At 45.6% G+C, this 20369-nt stretch overlaps 1 protein-coding gene across 4 annotated transcripts in view; it reads left to right on the plus strand.

Annotated features, from left to right (window-relative positions):
* LOC121276887 (multiple PDZ domain protein) overlaps positions 1-20369 on the plus strand; it is a 413889-nt gene that overhangs the window by 72308 nt on the left and 321212 nt on the right. For all 4 annotated transcript variants that reach the window (XM_041185496.1, XM_041185497.1, XM_041185495.1 and 1 more), the window contains exons 7-8: positions 4243-4456; positions 6769-6897. In XM_041185496.1, coding sequence (XP_041041430.1) covers positions 4243-4456; positions 6769-6897 — 343 coding nt within the window. The remainder of the gene's footprint in view (positions 1-4242; positions 4457-6768; positions 6898-20369) is intronic.

The following is a 20369-nucleotide window of genomic DNA, read 5'->3' on the forward strand; positions in this document are numbered from 1 at the left end:
TGAAGGCGGAGGGGCATGTTAGTGGCATGGTGAAAAAGACATATGGAACACTTGCCCTTATCAATTGAGGCATAGATTACATAAGTAGGGAGTCATGTGGAGTTGTATAGAACCTTGGTGACGCCACAGCTGGAGTACTGTGTGTAGTTCTGGTCGCCACATTATAGGAAGGATATGATTGCACTGGAGGGGGTGCAGAGAAGATTCACCAGGATGTTGCCTGGGATGAAACATTTAAGTTATGAAGAGAGGTTGGATAGACTTGGGTTGTTTTCATTGGAGCAGAGAAGACTGAAGGGTGACCTGATCGAGGTGTACAAGATTATGAGGGGTATGGACAGGGTGGATAGGGAGCAGCTGTTCCCATTAGTTGAAGGGTCAGTCACGAGGGGACACAAGTTCAAGGTGAGGGGCAGGAGGTTTAGGGGGATGTGAGGAAAAACCTTTTTACCCAGAGGGTGGTGACGGTCTGGAATGTGCTGCCTGGGAGGGTGGTGGAGGCGTGTTGCCTCACATCTTTTAAAAAGTATCTTGATGAGCTGTTGGCACGTCATAACATTCAAGGCTATGGGCCAAGTACTGGTAAATGGGATTAGGTAGCCAAGGTGTTTCTCACATGTCAGTGCAGACTTGATGGGCTGAAGGGCCTCTTCTGCACTGCGTGATTCTGTGTGTTGGTCTGAGCAGTGATGTACAGAATGCTGGGGGCATCAGAGTGTGGAGGATCGTAACTGAATGTGGGACACCATTCGCCTTTCCTGCCCCCATTAGGTCATTGAACTTCTTGTGGAATTATCTTCAGGTTCGGGAGACCACACTTCTGCTTGCTTGCGTGCCTGTTTGGTTTGAAAGGCTGGCCTCTTCCACCTGCAACTAAGAAACAATACAACAAATTGCATGGATATGGGGAAAGAGCAGGAAAGTGGGACTTAATTGATATTTGAAAGAGCCAAATGTGGACTCGATTGGCTGAACAGCCTCCTTTGATGCGCTATTCTACGATTTGGCATTGAGGGGCACATAGATGATTTATGAAACAAAAACAGAATTACCTGGAAAAACTCAGCAGGTCTGGCAGCATCGGCGGAAGAGAAAAAAGTTGACGTTTCGAGCCCTCATGACCATTCGACAGAACTAGGCGAATCCCAGGAAGGGGTGAAATATAAGCTGGTTTAAGGTGGTGGGGGGGTGGGGTTGGGTGGGGGGAGAGAAGTGGAGGGGGGTGGTGTGGTTGTAGGCAAATGCAGTGATAGAAGCAGATCATCAAAAGATGTCACAGACAGCAGAACAAAAGAACACATAGGTGTCAAAGTTGGTGATATTATCTAAACGAATGTGCTAATTAAGAATGGATGGTGGGGCACTCAAGGTATAGCTCTAGTGGGGGTGGGGGTAGCATAAGAGATTTAAAAATATTTTAAAATAATGGAAATAGGTGGGAAAAAGAAAAATCTATATAATTTATTAGAAAAAAACAAAAGGAAGGGGGAAGAAACAGAAAGGGGGTGGGGATGGATGGGGGAGGTCAAGACCTAAAGTTGTTGAATTCAATGTTCAGTCCAGAAGGCTGTAAAGTGCCTAGTCGGAAGATGAGGTGTTGTTCCTCCAGTTTGCATTGGGCTTCACTGGAACAATGCAGCAAGCCAAGGACAGACATGTGGGCAAGAGAGCAGGGTGGAGTGTTGAAATGGCAAGCGACAGGGAGGTTTGGGTCATTCTTGCGGACAGACCGCAGGTGTTCTGCAAAGCGGTCGCCCAGTTTACGTTTGGTCTCTCCAATGTAGAGGAGACCGCATTGGGAGCAACGAATGCAGTAGACTAAGTTGGGGGAAATGCAAGTGAAATGTTGCTTCACTTGAAAAGAGTGTTTGGGCCCTTGGACGGTGAGGAGAGTGGAAGTGAAGGGGCAGGTGTTACATCTTTTGCGTGGGCATGGGGTGGTGCCATAGGTGGGGGTTGGGGAGTAGGGGGTGATGGAGGAGTGGACCAGGGTGTCCCGGAAGGAATGATCCCTACGAAATGCCGACAGTGGGGGTGAAGGGAAGATGTGTTTGGTAGTGGCATCATGCTGGAGTTGGCGGAAATGGCGATGGATGATCCTTTGAATGCGGAGGCTGGTGGGGTGATAAGTGAGGTCGTTGACAGGGCCCTCAACCGTGTCCGGCCCATCTCCCGCGCATCCGCCCTCACGCATTCTCCTCCCTCCCAGAAACATGATAGGGTCCCCCTTGTCCTCACTTCTCACCCCACCAGCCTCCGCATTCAAAGGATCATCCTCCGCCATTTCCGCCAACTCCAGCATGATGCCACTACCAGAAACATCTTCCCTTCAGCCCCACTGTCGGCATTCCGTAGGGATCGTTCCCTCCAGGACACCCTGGTCCACTCCTCCATCACCCCCAACCCCCACCTATGACACCACCCCATGCCCACGCAAAATATGTAACACCTGCCCCTTCACTTCCATTCTCCTCACCGTCCAAGGGCCCAAACACTCCTTTCAAGTGAAGCAACATTTCACTTGCATTTCCCCCAACTTAGTCTACTGCATTCGTTGCTCCCAATGCGGTCTCCTTTACATTGAAGAGACCAAACGTAAACTGGGCGACCGCTTTGCAGAACACCTGCGGTCTGTCTGCAAGAATGACCCAAACCTCCCTGTCGCTTGCCATTTCAACACTCCACCCTGCTCCCTTGCCCACATGTCTGTCCTTGGCTTGCTGCATTGTTCCAGTGAAGCCCAAAGCAAACTGGAGGAACAACACCTCATCTTCGGACTAGGCACTTTACAGCCTTCCGGACTGAATATTGAATTCAACAACTTTAGGTCTTGACCTCCCCCCTCCATCCCCACCCCCTTTTGTTTCTTCCCCCTTCCTTTTGTTTTTTTCCAATAAATTATATAGATTTTTCTTTTTCCCACCTATTTCCATTATTTTAAAATATTTTTAAATCTTTTATGCTCTCCCCACCCCCACTAGAGCTATACCTTGAGTGCTCTACCATCCATTCTTAATTAGCACATTCGTTTAGATAATATCACCAACTTCGACACCTATGTGTTTTTGTTCTGCTGTCTGTGACATCTTTTGATGATCTGCTTCTATCACTGCTTTTGCCTACAACCACACCACCCCCCTCTACTTCTCTCCCCCCACCCAACCCCACCCCCCACCACCTTAAACCAGCTTATATTTCACCCCTTCCTGGGATTCGCCTAGTTCTGTCGAATGGTCATGAGGACTCGAAACGTCAACTCTTTTCTTCTCCGCCGATGCTGCCAGACCTGCTGAGTTTTTCCAGGTAATTCTGTTTTTGTTTTGTATTTTCAGCATCCGCAGTTTTTTGTTTTTTGTATTTAGATGATTTATGAGCTTGTTATAATATGGGATGCTGCGATTAGTGAGAGCTTCAATTGAAACATTTGTTCGTCTACAATGGCTGACTTTCTGGAGAGCTCTTCGTTATGTTTACATTGTATACAGATTTCAATGATTCTTTAGACACTTTTTTTACTAGATGATTTTGTCAAAATGTGTAAATATCACAGAATAATTATGTAAATTCCAAGTCTAATCATGTCAAATTTGTAAGAAAAAACATTCTAAGTATGGGTAAAATCAAATTTCAAGATCGTGATTGGATGTAAAAATTCCAAATTTATGTAGTCCATCTAAAAACTGCAAGTGTTGTATTGAGTTTTAGAAGCAGTTCCTTTGGGACTTGTAGAAGCAGCCATCTATTTACATCACAGCGCTGCTTTTATCAGTGCAGTGCTGTAACGGAAGAGGTATTAGAATTGCTGAACAATAAGTATTATAAGGTTTATTGTAACACGTCAGTTTGTTACATATATTTTGCCAGTAGATTTTTAACTTTTTAAATGTCTTTTATTTTTGACGACCTAGATAGATATTGTGTAATATAATGATCCGTAAGAAAGAGGTAGAGTAAGTTTTCTTTTCATAAGCACTGGTGTTGGTCAGTACTTTGTTACTGAAAGGTGTGAAGTTCACTATAGGCTGGACCGGTTGATTTGTTTGTTTTGCTGCCTTCCTGCTTGTGATGTTTTGGTTTACATTTGAATTTGAGTATGTGAGTCACAGCAGACATTCATAATCATTCTTTTTGTTGCTGTTGTTAAAAACTATTTATTGAAGTCAATTAAGTAAAACTGAAATCATTAAACCATGATGTGGAATAAATAAAATTAAGTATTCCATCTCTACACTCTATTGATAGAGATGGAAAACTAAAGGAATCAGACCAAATCCTAGCTATCAACAGACAGTTCCTAGACCAGACTGTCACCCATCAACAAGCCATTGGCATCCTGCAGAAAGCCACTGAGCAGATCCAGTTAGTGGTTGCCAGAGGATCCATTCCACATTTATCCAGTCCAGTAATTTCACGTACACCATCGGATGCGAGTACACTCTCTGCACATTCTTCTACTGTAAGTACAGCATACTTCAGAGTCTGAGTAGATGTCAATGGCATGTCTAAAGTTTAATAGAAAGCAAGTATTTGTTTTAGGTTGCCTAAGGCACAAGAAATATGTTGTACATGGTCTTATCTACTTAAGTGAACAGTACTTATAGGAAAATACCATGCTTCTCATTTCTTTGGAATGTTTTTATTGAAGTGATTTTAATTAATTTTGTATATATTTTGAGTAATCAGTTGATTATTTCTTTCACACCAATTCTCCTAAAGTAATTTTCTGCTAAATGTGCTGCATTTTCACTCTAATTATTTGGGATACTTTAGTCCTGTCAGCCTAGCTTTTTAATTCTGGTTTGTTGTAATTGCTGCAAATGGTTTTCAATATCATGCTTATAAAAGGAAAATATTAACCACATTGCTAGAAAGGAAAGAAATGTTGCAATTGAGAAAATCAGCAGGGGTGAGGATCTGAGAGCAGGGCACCTTTTATTCTACTGTGCCCTCACCCCCACTCCCACCCACAACATGACCACACAGTGCCTTTTTGATTGCAGAAGGTGAGTATAGTGAGAGCAAGAGAAATTTAAAATGCACTTCATATTCATAAATAAACTTTTATATTTTTGGCATAGTTTTCTTCTGTATACTTCTAAACCTGCTAGCAATCTTTTGAGAGTGCTAATTTTGAGGAATGTATGCTAGGAATGTGTGCTTGGTAATGGTATGAAATGGCTACCAATCCTGTTCACACCTTCTTCATCGGTTTCGATTGAAATTGGCGCTCCCAATATGAGCAATCATGTCTATTCTATGTTGCAGTTGCTTTATACATGAGGTACATTGGCACCTTCATCAAGGCACATCTATTCAGAAAACCAATTCTTAAAGATACATTTTGTGTTTGTTCCATAGTATATTTTGCATACTGTTCCCACCTCATCCAAGACAGTTATCACCATCCTCTTTTTAAACCCACCGTTAATCCCTCTATTCACCTCTAAGCTTTGCTTTCTTGTCAAAAACACAATTATGCTCCTATTCAAGACCCTCTAGTTTGGTTCTGCACCACATATGGCATTGACACCTTACTGGTCAATGTCACAAATAACATATTCTGTTAGTGTGTGGCTCCTTTCCTTGACCTCTTTCTCGTCTTAGACACCACTTATCATTGCGTTGTTCTCAGGATTTCTTCTCTGTAGTGTACCTCTATAGCACCACAGTCTCCTGGTTCTGCTTGTACCTCTTGCAACTACATCACCTCCAGCAGATTCCTCCACACAATCTTTGCATCAAGGATGCATTCTTGGTCCCCTCTTGTTCACAGGGTATACATGGCTATCTTTCATATGTATGCTAATAGCATCCAACTGTAGTTGTATATAGTGTGTAAATTGTGTAAAAGTAACAACTCTTCTTTAAATCCAGAAGATGCTGGTATAATCACAACTGCTTGAGTAACAGCAAGACATGGATGGGCCAACATTCTATCCAGCTTTATGTTGCCGAAGCCAAAACCATCCTCTTGAGCTTTTGCTAGCTGAGACCTTGCATTCATCACTCATTCCTGCTGCTACCTGAGTTAGAAGATGCAGAACCTTAGTGTACTCTTTGATCTTAGACTTCTCCATGTCAGTGACTCTGTTGCCAAGGCCACTTGCTTTCGCTTATGCAACATTGCTCCCCTTTTTTTCTTTGCCTCCATGAATCACTTTCTGCTTCCTCCTCCAGCAAGTGACTTGGCTGAGTTTTTTTTTAGATAGTATATTCTGAAAAATGTCAATTTGCATTTATATTTTATCCCATCTGGTTCCCCTTTAGGGAAGGAAATCTGCTGTCCTTACCTGGTCTGACCTACATGTAACTCCAGATCCACAGCAATGTAGTTGACCTTTAAGTGCCCTCTGAAATGGCCTAGCAAGCCACATAGATCTGAAGGGCAATTAGAGATGGGCAATAAATGCTGGCCCAGCCAGCAACGCCCATACCCCATGAACGAATAAAAAAAAAGCTGTGGTACAATTTGATTACACGGTGCTTGCAGCAGAGTTGTATTGTTGCATCACTTAGGTTAGATGTCTTATATTTTGGTTGCTCTGCCTTTCCATGTCTAAGACTGATGTGTCATGAGAATGTCAACTATTTTCCCACATAAACTTGAAATGGTTAGTTCCATAAATGAGTTTTTCAGAGAGGTATACTTTTATTCATTATGATCGGTAGCTGTAATGCTATCTGACTTTTTATTCTTGTTTGTGTACTTTAGTGGCATGGAGTTGTGTTATAAAAGCAAGTATTGCAGACTATCTTTATCCCCAACAGGTCCATTGGCAGCTTGTTGAGACTATTGAGCTGGTGAACGATGGTTCTGGTTTGGGATTTGGAATAGTAGGTGGAAGAACAACTGGTGTTGTCGTGAAGACTATTTTACCTGGAGGAGTCGCTGACCTGGTAAGGAGCTAAAAATACTGTTGGTTGCTTTATTCAGTATCTAATTTTATCAGTGCTGTTCATCTTTGTAGTGTTATTGGGAAGATAGGTGAATAGATTGTAGAACTTCCACTGACTCTTAGGACAGAACTTGAACTTCCAAGGGATGGCGAGGTTGGCTGGTGGTAGGGAGTTAAAGCCCCGAAATAGCACCTGCCTGGGAGCCCGACATGACCCCCTCCAGGTTTAACCTGGAGGGACTTGCAGGTGAGCTGTTGGGTACATAATTAAAATAATCAAAATGTCAATTGAGAATTCAACCTAGCATTCTGACTTTAATAGCCAATGTATGGGTTTCCCAAGTTAGAGCTGGCCAGGGTCAGCAAGGTGACAGCAGAGTGGGGATTTGCTGACCAATGAAACAGGTGCTGGAAAGCCTTTAAAGAGTGAAATTGCATAGTTTGTAGCCAGCCTTATTGACAGGCCTATGCCTACAGGAGTTGTTCTGAGTGTCTGATTTCATTGCTAGGATGGTAATTTCCAACCTTTTGGAAGTAGTTTCACCTACCTTGGAGATTATTCACCTTTATCTCAATTTTCCTACTCTCACCCTTTACTGCAGCATGAGAGCAACCTTTGCAGCAGTAGCGTCTCAGAAGTTGCAACCTTTGCAGCAGTAGCGTCTCAGAAGTTGCCTTCTTTACACCCACATGCCAGTCCATATACAGAGGGAATGGGCGCAGTACTCTAGCTTGAAGGCAGTGATACACCCAGCAGAGAGTATACTGACAGAGGATAAATTTCCTCAATATAATGGAACAGTAGTGCCTCAGGAGGCTCAGGCTTTTGCAGTAGGTTATTGTGAACATCTGCAGCCTCCTGGAAGAAGTTCTTTCCAAGAGGACACAAGATCCCCGTGGACATCAATATCATCACAGCCCCTGAATTTTTTAACCTCCTGTGTTCTTCCAGAGCTTTGTTGGTGAAATCTTCCAGATCTCATCAGCTGCCCACTAAGTTCATCACTCAAGTCACCGATGCCATGTTTGCTAAGGCTGCCACTTATGTTACCTTTACCATGGGTGCGGTCTGTCAAACACAGAGGGCTGTCATTTTTACTGCAATAGCTGGATTCCCACTTATGCAGGGAGTCTTCATTAATGGCAAGGTATTCCAGTCCCTTAATGTTCGGGTAGTTTCTGATCCCTGGAAGGTGATATTGGAGGTCTGTCCTGTATATCCAGAGAGCTGCCATTTTTCTTTCATTCTGTGGTGGACACTTCCCACAGAATTTTGCTCCTTGATACCTTCAGTGACACCTTTAGTGTCAGTGGCTGGCTCCTTGGAGCGCCACCCTCTGAAAATATGGCTGAATACTCCTGTAAAGAACCCTACCAGTGAACCAGAGGAAAGTTACAGCAAGAGCCCCATAACCACATGGGCTGTAATAGGACAAGTCATTGGGTTGCTTAAGATACCTTTCAGGTGCCTCAACAGATCTGGGGGCATCCTTTAGTATGCCCCATCAGAAGTTTCCAAAACGGTTGTTATCTAATGTGCCCTGCACAACATCATGCTGCAGAGAGGATTGGAGCTGCAGGAAGAGGAAGGTGCAGAATGATCGACATGCTGCTCCAGAAAGGAGGAGGAAGGGAAGGAGGAATTAGATATGACCATGTTGCCTGCAGCGACTCACCTGGTTGCCAGTGAAACTTTACAGTCTGGCTCAGCCATGCTTTATTTAATCTGAGAGTGCGAGGGCCTCTGAACTTGCCATCCTTTGGCCACGCCCCACCAAACACAATTCATTCCAATAGTCACCAATGCGAATGTCACATTCACACTCTTTCCTCATAAAACCTGATCATACCATTCATCTGAAGGCCACTGTTCAGGTTGAGTAGAGGAGGCAACACGTAGAGGCCAGGGGAATGAGGAGTTCAAATTAAGTATCCAATTCATTGAAATAAACATTAATACAACAGCATAAACATTGCTTTTACACTTAAATATATAAAAACAAAAAACTGCGGATGCTGGAAATCCAAAACAAAAACAGAATTACCTGGAAAAACTCAGCAGGTTTGGCAGCATCGGCGGAGAAGAAAAGAGTTGACGTTTCGAGTCCTCATGACCCTTCAACAGAACTTGATACCTTCATTGACACCTTTAGTGTCAGTGGCTGGCTCCTTGGAGCGCTACCCTCTGAAAATATGGCTGAATACTCCTGTAAACAAACAGATGCTTTTACACATCCAAGTGAATGTCCTGTGCAACCAAAGATTTTTTCATCCACTTCCTAATATTTCTACGTCATACAGCACCTGTGGCTTCGCAGAGCTGGAGGCAAGCCCTGTTCTGACACACGAAATGCCTGTGGCATGGGGTTTGGAACCCGTCAGAGCTCTGCCAAAGACTGCTCCACGTGCACCTGTGCAGGGATAGCTTCGGTCATTGGGACAAGAGGCAGCATGTCAGGCTCTGTCTCGGAGTTGGGGAGAGGCTGGGGGGAGAGGACATTAGAAGAGATATGGGACTGCTTTAAGAAGAGTCCCCGCTTCCATAAGCCCTTTCTTCAGCTTTGCTCTCATGGCCCATTTGCACTTCCCTAGTTGAGCACTTGGCAGCATGTCAGTGTGTCATTGAGTCACCAAGGCAAGGATTTGCTCCATACATTGTAATGTGGCAAAAGTGTGCAGATTATTGCTCTGGGCCAGCTTGCACTCAGTTGCCTATCCTGTCTGATTCTCCACTCTTTCCATGGAGATGGACATCAGCGAAGATTGCCTGAGACATCATAGCATTTATATGAAAGATGGACTCCTCCAGTTGCTCTCCAAGGGCATGCTGTGCTTCTGGAAATGCTGACATTTCACCTTACTGCTCCATAAGTTCCCTTTTAGTAGATAACCCCTGAGGCTGGACATCTATGTTCAGCTGAGCAGAGCATGTGCACACCGAGGAGCCTCCACTACGGCCCCTGCCTCCAGCACCTGCTCCTGTTCATGTGATCTGTACTTCACCTTGTGACAACCCACATATCTCTACTGCAATAGACACTAAGGTATGTATATCTGCGCTGGTTGAGAGTGCACGAGTTGCATAATGGTGCACCTCCCAACGTGCTCACCCTTCTTTGAGGACAAGTCCTACAGCTGCCCTTTCACCACCTTTGAAGGATGTGTGGGAGATCAAATCTGAACGTTGGTGCTGACATGTGGAAAGGGTACGACTCAATATTGCATACATCATCACATTTCAGTTAGTGGTGACATCAGTTTAACGTGAGTTAAGTGCCAAGTGGCAGCGTAAAATTTAATGTCTTTGGCCAAACCCCATCTTTCCAAACCTGGTGCCTAATGACCTCCTCCAATGCGGCCAAGGTGGCAATGGCTGCAGTCCACCTCTGGTTCTCTGTGTCTTTCTGGAGTTGTGCGCTCTTCTTCAGTGAGAGAAAGCAAAGAGCTCTGAGTGTGCATAGGTGTGTTGAGGATCGAATACCATCATTTGAGAAGAGCGACTGTGAGACATGGGTGCGAGGTGGCAATAGAGTGAGTGGGAGTGTGAGTGTTGACTGTTCAGATGAAGATTTGTGGAGGTGCTTGCAGATGAGTGCTGTGTGGGTGAATGCTAAGGAAGTCAGAAAGTGATAGATACTGCCTGAAAGTGGTATGCCCCTCACCTTTCCTGAACTACGTGAGGTCATTATAAATCTTTTCCAACACTTTAGGGGGGGATACAGTGGCATAGTGATAATGACACCGGATTAGTAATCCAGGCTAATGTTCTGGGGATACGGATCCTAATACCGCCATGACAGCTGGTAGAATTTAAATTCAGTTAATAAAACTGGAATTAAAAAGCTTGTCTCAATAATAGTGACCATGGAACTATTGTTGATCCATCTGGTTCATTAATGTCCTTTAGTGAAGGAAATGTGCTGTCCTTATTCTGGCCTGGCCTACATGTGAGTCCAGGCCCACAGCAATATGTGTCAAGCCGCTACAAAGTCTACATAAAGGAATGAAACCAGACAAGTATTGACCTAGCATCGGAAACAACAAATGTAAAGTCCTCTTTGTGATCTGGGGGCTTGTGCCAAAATTGGGAAAGCTGTCCCACGGTCTAATCATGCAACAACCTGACATCTTCTGGATTCTGTGAGTATGACTATGTCCCAGACACCACCATCACTATCCCAGGGTATGCCCTGCCCACCGACAGGGCACACCAACCAGTGGTAGCAGCATAGTAGTATACAGTTGCCCTGGAAGTTCTCATCAACTCTGGACCCCATGAAGTCTTATTGCTTCAGGTCAAACATGGGCAAGGAAGCCTCCTGTTAAATTCCCACCTACCATCAGTACTCCTCCATGTTGAATACCACTTGGAGGAAGCACTGAGGGTGGCGAGGTTGCAGAATGTACTCTGGATGGGGGACTTCAATGTCCATCACCAGGAGTGGCTCGATGGCACCATTACTGACCAAGCTGGCTGAGACCTAAAAGACATAGCTGCTAGACTGGGTCTGCGGCAGGAGGTGAGGGAACCAACACAAGGGAAAAACCTACTTGACCTCGTCCTTACCAAACTACCTGTCGCAGATGCCTTGGTCCATGACAGTATTGGTAGGAGCGACTGCCGTGCAATACTTGTGGAGGTGAGATCCGGCCTTCACATTGCGGATACCCTCCATCATGTTCTGTGGCATTAGCACATGCTAAATGGGATAGATTTTGAACAGAGATAAAAACAAAAAACTAAAAACCGCAGATGCTGGAAATCCAAAACAAAAACAGAATTACCTGGAAAAACTCAGCAGGTCTGGCAGCATCGACGGAGAAGAAAAGAGTTGACGTTTCGAGTCCTCATGACCCTTCAACAGAACTCGTTTTGCCTTGTTCACCTTCATTGCTTTCCATTTCTCTCCTTCTGAGTTCTGTTGAAGGGTCATGAGGACTCGAAACGTCAACTCTTTTCTTCTCCGCCGATGCTGCCAGACCTGCTGAGTTTTTCCAGGTAATTCTGTTTTTGTTTTAGATTTTGAACAGATCTAGCAACTCAAGACTGGGTATCCATGAGGTGCTGTGGACTATCAGCAGCAGCGTAATTAAGTACAGCCATAATCTGTAATTCCACGGCCCAGCATATCCTCCACTCTACCATTACCATTGAGCCAGGGGATCAACCCTGGTTCAATGAAGCGTGCAGGAGGGCATGCCAGGAGCAGCACCAGGCATACTTAAAAATGAGCTGTCAACCTGATGAAGCTACAACTCAGGGCTCATTGAATGCCAAACAACGTAAGCAACATGCGATAGATGAGATATGCGATCACACAACCAACGGATCAGATCTAAGCTCTGCAGCCCTGCCACATCCAGTCATGACTGATGGTAGGCAATTAAACAACTCACTGGAGGAGGAGGCTCCACAAATATCCCCATTCTCAATGATAGGGGGAGCCCAGCACATCAGTGCAAAAGACAAGGTTGAAGCATTTGTAACAGTCTTCAGCCAGAAGTCTCGAGTGGATGATCCATCTCGGCCTCCTCCTGAGAGGTCGCCAGCATCACAGATGCTAGTGTTCAGCCAGTTCAATACATTCCACTTGATATCAAGAAATGGCTGAAGGTAGTCACTGGATACTGCAACGGCTATGGAAACTGTCAACATTCCAGCAATAATACTGAAGACTTGTTCTCTAAAACTGGCTGTGCTCTTAGCCAAGCTGTTCCAGTACAGCTGCAACATTAGCATCTACCCGACGATGTGAAAAATTGTCTAGGCATGTCCTGCCCACAAAGCAGGATACATTCAACCCGGCCAATTACTGCCCCATCAGCCTACTCTTGATTATCAGTGAAGTGATGGAAGTGCTATCGAGCGGGACCTTCTTCAGAAACAATCTACTCGCTGACACTAAGTTTGGGATATGCCAGGCCCACTCAACCCTGACCTCATTACAGCCTTAGTTCAAACATAGACAAAAGAGCTGAACATAAAAGGTGAGGTGAGAGTGACTGCCCTTGACATCAAGGCCACATTTGACCAAGTGTGGCACCAAGGAACCCTTGCAAAACTGAAGTCAATGGGAATCAGGAAAAACTCTCCAATGGTTGGAGTCATACCTTACACAAAGGAAGATGGTTGTGATTGTTAAAGATCAATCATCTCAGTCTCAGGACATCACTGCATGAGTTCCTCAGGGTAGTGTCCTAGGCACAAACATCTTCAGCTATTTCGTCAATGATCTTCTGTCCATCGTAAGGTTAGAGGTAGGGATGTTCGCTGTTGATTGAACAATGTTCATCACCATTCGCGACTCCTCAGACACTGAAGCTGACAGTGCCCATATGCAGCAAGTCCTGGACAACATTCAGACTTGGGCGGATAAGGGCAAGTAACATTCACGCTGCACAAGTATCAGAAAATGCCCATCTCCAACAAGAAAGAATAAAACCATCTCCCCTTGACATTCAGTGGCATTGCTATCACTGAATTCCCCACTATCAAGATCCCAGGCATTCCCATTGACCAGAAACTGAACTGGACCAGGCACATAAATACTGTGGCTACAAGAGCAGGTCAGAGGCTGGGAATTCTGCAGCGAGTAACTCACCTCTTGACTCCCCAAACCCTGTCCACATCTATGAAGCACAAGTCCGGAATGTGATGGAATACTTTCCAGTTGCCTGGATGAGTGCAGCTCCATCAACAGTCGAGAAGCTTGACACCATCCAGGACAAAGCGGCTCGCTTGATTGGCATCCCATCCAGCACCTCTAACATACAACCCCTCCATCATCGACGTACAGTGGCGGCAGTGTGTATCATCTGCAAGATGCATTACAGTAACTCGCCAAGTCTCCTTCGACAGCACCTTCCAAACCTGCAAACTGTACTGCCTGGGACGACAAGAGCAGCAGATGCTTGGGAACAGCACCACCTGCAAGTTCCCTTCCAAGCCGCACACCATCCTTGGAAATATATTGCTATTCCTTCACTGCTGTTGGGTCAAAATCCTGGAACTCCCTCCCAAACTGCACTGAGAGTGTCACTACACCAAATGGATTGCACCAAGAAGGTGACTTACCACCTCCACTGAAGGGCAATAGGCAATAAAAATGCTGGCCTCGCCAGTGATGCCCATGTCCCATGAAAGAAAAAAAGTCTATCTACGTCCTGGACGTCACACTCCTGCTGCTAACATCCTCCATAACTTCCAGCCACACCAGTTTAGTTTGGATGACTGGCATTTTTCTCCTGACCACCTGCTTTCTGGTCCTTACTGCCCTCACTGCCTGCTTTAAACCGAGATCCTTCATTCACACAGAGTGTGGGTTATCTTGAAGTTCAGAGTCTGTCATTGTTGGGAAACCCGGAAGTGAGATGCTAATGCTGTGGCTGAGTTAAAGAACCAAGGCAAAGCCCACTGAGGGAGCAGATGGCTTTCTGATCCACTACCTGCCTCCTCAGTGTGTGTGGGTCTGTTCACATTAAATTCTGCCCTTAGTAGCTGCCAGTGCCTTTTCATAGGAGCACTTTTTAGTGATTTTTCTCCAGAGGTGGGATGAAAGGTTTTAAATTTCAACAATGTTAACCCCACAATAAATTCATTTGAGGAGTGTGGTTGAGAAATATTTGGTAGGTGATGTTGGAATTTGGCAAAGGAGCATTATATAAACCCTGCTATTTTGAAGAGCAAAGACTAGTGTGGAATGAAACACTCGAGAAAGAAAGACTTGTATTTGCATAGCATCTTTATTACACCGAATTGTGAAGTGATACACTTTGGTAGGCAGATCGGGAGAGTTGATATGAACTAAATGGTGCAGCTTTAAAGGGACTGCAGGAACAGAGAAAGTGTGGGGTGTATGCAAAGAAATATTTGAAATTGGCAGGACAGGTTAAGAATGCTGTCTAAAAACAATGGCCCAGCGCTTCCGATCCGGGTTGATATCCTTATTGCTGAACCAAACCAGACAAAAAGCTACCCACTTAGCTTCCTACGATTTTTGGACCTATCTTCCAATGGACGATCCTTCCAAACTCTCTCAGTGCAGCAATCCTTGTGGGGAGCAGTGGCAAGAAACATTATCGTACCAGCCACAGAACCTTTTTATGGCACTACCTGCCGTATTCTGGTAAATAGATAGTTGAACTGCTCCAAAATCATGTGGAGAAACTACGAAAAGAATGTAAGTGTGTAAGGTAAGTCGGTGTGGAGGAAGGGGGTAGGGTGGCAGGTAAGTGGGTGCGGGGGTGGGGTAGGTGGCAGGTGGGTGGGTGAGGGGTTAGTGTGGCTGATGAGTGGGTAGGATGGGTTGGCCGTGGATCGGGGGTGTAGGGTCGGTGAGTGTAGCTGCCGGATGAGGGGAGTGGTCAGGTGGGTGGTGGTACTTGGAGGGCTGGGTAGTGGGGAACGGGGAAGTCGGGAATCTAGTGGGGAGCCGGGGGAGTCAGTAGTGTACTTACTAGGATTTAGAACTGGTTTTAATCCTTCAAACTTTTCCTGGGTAACTATTTTGGTAAGTAAGTTGGTCCCTTCTGAAGTCTCTGACTCTAATCTCAGAGGTTGAGACTTTTGACCTTAGATGAAGGGGAATTGCCCATCGGAAGTCCAAACTTCCTGCGCAATCCCTGTGTCATCAGTGCATCGGGACTTCTGAGGGGTTCTGTAGCACATCTTTGGGGGTGGGGGTGGGGTGTATCTCTGGGATAAGACCATCCAGAAGTTGGAAGTTCTGGGCCGATATTTAGGATCCTTGCCTTTATTAATAAAAGAGTAGAGTACAAAAGCAAGAAAGATATGATAAACCTATACAAACTGCAGCTGAATATTCTGTCCAGGAAGGACATGAAGGAGTTGGAATGGTTCCTGAGATGAAGGATTGTGGTGTTTTTTATTCATTCATGGGACGTGGGCTTCGCTGGCTAGGCTAGCATTTATTGCCCATTCCTAGCTGCCCTTGAGAAACTGGTGGTGAGCTGCCTTCTTGAACCGCTGCAGTCCATGTGGTGTAGGTGCACCCACAGTGCTGTTAGGAAGGGAGTTCCAGGATTTTGACCCAGCGGCAGTGAAGGAGCGGTGATATATTTCCAAGTCAGGACGATGAGTGACTTGGAGGAGAACTTCTAGGTGGCGGTGTCCCCATCCATCTGCTGCCCTTGACCTCTAGATGGTAGTGGTCGTGGGTTTGGAAGGTGCTGTCGAAGGAGCCTTGGTGAATTCCTGCAGTGCATCTTGTAGATGGTACACACTGCTGGTACTTTGCATCGGTGGTGAGGGAGTGAACATTTGTGGATGTGGTGCCAATCAAGCGGGCTGCTTTGTCCTGGATGGTGTCAAGCTTCGTGGGAACTGCACCCATCGAGGCAAGTGGAGAGTATTCCATCACACTCCTGACTTGTGTCTTGTAGATGGTGGACAGGCTTTGGGGAGTCAGGAGGTGAGTTACTCGTCGCATGATTCATGGCCTCTGACCTGCTCTTGCAGCCACAGTATTTATATGGCTAGTCCAGTTCAGTTTCTGGTCAATGATAACCCCCAGGATGTTGATGATGGGGGATTTAGTGATGGTAATGCCATTGAACATCAGGGGTCGATGGTTGGATTCTCTCTTGTTAGAGATGGTCATTGCCTGACACTTCAGTGGTGCGAATGTTACTTGCCACTTGCCAGCCCAAGCCTGGATATTGTCCAGGTCTTGATGCATTTGGAAATAGGCTGCTTCAGTACCTGAGCAGTCGCGAATGGTGCTGTACATTGTGCAATCATCAGTGAACATCCCCCTTCTGACCTTAGGTTGGAAGGAAGGTCATTGATGAAGCAGCTGAAGATGGTTAGGCTTAGGACACTACCCTGAAGAACTCCTGCAGCGATGTCCTGGAGCTGAGATGACTGACCTCTAACATCCATAACCATCTTCCTTTGTGCTAGGTATGACTCCAACTAGCGGAGACTTTTCCCCCGATTCCCATTGTCTCCAGTTTTGCTAGGGCTCCTTGATGCCACACTCATTCAAATGCTGCCTTGATGTCAAGGGCAGTGACTCTCACTTCACCTTGGGTGTTCAACTCTTTTGTCCATGTTTGAACCAAGGCTGTAATGAGGTTAGGAGCTGAGTGGCCCTGGTGGAACCCAAACTGGGTGTCAGTGAGCAGGTTATTGCTAAGCAAGTGCCGCTTGATAGCACTGTTGATGACCCCTTCTGTTACTTTACTGATGATGGAGAGTAGACTGATGGAGCGGTAATTGGCCGGATTAGATTTGTCCTGCCTTTCTGTGCAGAACATACCTGAGCAATTTTCCACATAGCTGGATAGATGCTCGTGTTGTAGCTGTCCTGGAACAGCTAGGCTAGGGAGTGCAGCAAGTTCTGGAGCACAAGCCTTCAGTATATTGCGGGAATATTGTCAGGGCCCATAGTCTTTGCAGTATCCGGTGCCTTCAGCTGTTTCTTGATATCACATGGAGTGAATTGAATTGACTGAAGACCAGCATATGTGATGCTGGGGGACCTCCGGAGGAGGCCGAGCTGGGTCATCCATTCGGCACTTCTGGCTGAGGATTGTAGCAAATGCTTCAGCCTTTTCTTCTGCACTGATGTGCTGGGCGCCTTCATCATTGAGGATGGGGATCTTCCTGGAGCCTCCTCCTCCAATGTGTTGTTTAATTGTCCACCACCATTCATGACTGGATGTGGCAGGACTGCAGGGCTTAGATCTGACTCATTGGTTGTGGGATCGCTTAGCCCTATCTTTCATTTGCTGCTTATGCTGTATGGCACGCAAGTGTTCCTGTGTTATAGCTTCACCAGGTTGACACCTCATTTTTTGGTATGCCTGGTGCTGCTCCTGGCATGCCCTCTTGCGCTCTTCATTGAACCAGTGTTGATCCCCTGGCTTGATGGTAATGGTAGAGTGAGGATATGCCGGGCCATGAAGTTACCGATTGTGTTCGAGTACAATTCTGCTGCTGATGGTCCACAGTGCCTCATGGATGCCCAATCTCGCGTTGCTAGATCTGTTTGAAATCTATCCCATTTAGCACGGTGGTAATGCCACACCACACGATGGGGGGCATTCTCAATGTGAAGCCGGGACTTTGTCTCTACAATGACTGTGCGGTGGTCACTCCTATCAATACCGTCATGGACAGGTGTATCTGCAGCAGGTATGTTGGTGAGGATGAGGTCAAGTATGTTTTTCCCTCTTCACCACCTACCGCAGACCCAGTCTAGCAGCTATATCCTTTACGACTCGGCCAGCTTGGTCAGTAGTGATGCTACCGAGCCACTCTTGGTGGTGGACATTGAAGTCCCGCACCCAGAGCACATCCTGCGCCCTTGGCATCCTTAGTGCTTCCTCCAAGTGGTGTTCAACATGGAGGAGCACTGATTCATCGGCTGAGGGAGGGCGGTATGTAGTAATCAGCAGGATGTTTCCTTGCCCATGTTTGAACTGATACCATGAGACTTCATGGGATCCGGAGTCGATTTTGAGGACCCAGGGCAACCCCCTCCCAACTGCTGCCACCTCTGCTGGGTCTGCCCTGCCAGTGGGACAGAACATAACCACGGATGGTAATGGTGGTGTCTGGGACATTATCTGTCAGGTATGATTCCATGAGGATGACTATGTCAGGCTTTGCTTGACTAGTCTGTGAGCCAGTTTTCCCAATTTTGGCACTAGCCCCCAGATGTTATTAAGGAGGACTTTGCAGGGTTGACAGGGCTGAGGTTGCTGTTGTTGTTTCCGGTGTCTAGATCAATGCTGGGTGGTCCATCTAGTTTCATTTCTTTTTTGTGACTTTGTAGCCGTTTGTTGCAAGCCGAGTGGCTTGCTAGGTCATTTCAGAGGGCATTTAAGAGTCTACCACATTGCTGTGGGTCTGGAGTCACCTGTAGGCCCGACCAGGTAAGGATGACAGATTTCCTTCCCCAAAGGAAAATTCTGTTATGTGGATAGCCTGGAGAAGGCAGGGTTGTTCTCCTTTAAGCCTATATGGCTAAGTAAGAGGAGGTGTTGAAGGTAAAACTGTGGCAAATGGATTTAAATTTAGGGAAGTGTGAGGTCATCCACTTTGAAACTAAAAAAGATAGAACACGGTACTTTGGTGAAAATCTAGAACCCCAGACAGACTTGGATAGATCATTAAAATACCAATGAGCAGGTACAGAAAATAATCAAAAAGGCTAATAGAATGCTGGCCTTTATACCTAGAGGCAAGAATACAAGGGGTGGAATAAATATTTTATCTTTATACAGCCCTGGTTAGATCATACGTACATATGAACATATGAATTGGGAGCATGAGTAGGCCACTTGGCCCCTCATGCCTGCTTCACCATTCAGTAAGGTCATGGCTGATCAAATTTTAACCTCAACCTCACATTTCTGCCTATTCCAGATAATCTTTCACCCCCTTGCTTAAGAAGAATCTATCTACTTCAACTTTAAGAATATTCAAAGACTCTGTCTCAACCACTTTTTGAGGAAGAGAATTCCAAAGTGTGTCACCCCTCTGAGAGAGAAAAATTTCTCTCGTTTCTTTCCTAAATAGGGTACCCCTTATTTTTGAGCAGTGGCCTCGAGATTCTCCCACAAGAGGAAACATCTTTTCCACATCTACCCTGTCAAGACCCCTCGGCATCTTATATGTTTCAATCAAATTTGCCTCTTACTCTTCAAAACTCCAGCGAATGCAAGCTTAGCCTATCCAGCCTTTCCTCATAAGCCCACCCGCCCATTCTAGATATTAATCTAGTAAACCTTCTCTGAACTGCTTCCAATGCAGTTTACATCTTTCCTAAAATAAGGAGACCAGTACTGTACACAATACTCCAGATGCGCTCTTACCAATGCCCTGTATAACTGAAGCGTAACTTCCCTCCTCTTGTATTCAATTACACTTGCAATAAATGATAACACTCTATTAGCTTTCCTAATTCACCTGCATATTAACCTTTTGCGATTCGTGCACTAGGACACCCAGATTCCTCTGCATCTCAGAGCTCTGCAATCTCTCACCATTTAGATAATATGCTTTTTTTCCATTCGTCCTGCCAAAATGGACATCCTCACATTTTTGCACATTATACCCCATTTGCCAGATCTTTGCCCACTCACCTAACTTATCTATACCCTTTTGTAGCCCCCTTCTGTCCACTTCACAATTTACTTTCCTTCCTGGAATTTTGTGAGCAGCTCTGATCCATGGAGGAAGTGCAGTGTAGATTTACTAGAATGATACCTGGTCTACGCGAGTGTGGTCTATCAATTATTTCACTTGAAAAGTTACTGATACTTGCCTGTGTAAGCTGCAATACATCAAACTGAATATCAGCTGCTTAGACTGGGCTCCCAACCTTCAGGTCAGCAATCTGCATTGAAGAATCGTTTTTGGGCCTGCAAGTTTCAGGAAGCCTTCCCTTAGCATGGGAATGGGAGTTGAATTCTCCACTGGAGGCACCTCCTCTGATGAGGAAA

Source organism: Carcharodon carcharias, chromosome 4, assembly GCF_017639515.1.
Source record: "Carcharodon carcharias isolate sCarCar2 chromosome 4, sCarCar2.pri, whole genome shotgun sequence".
Lineage (NCBI taxonomy): Eukaryota > Metazoa > Chordata > Chondrichthyes > Lamniformes > Lamnidae > Carcharodon > Carcharodon carcharias.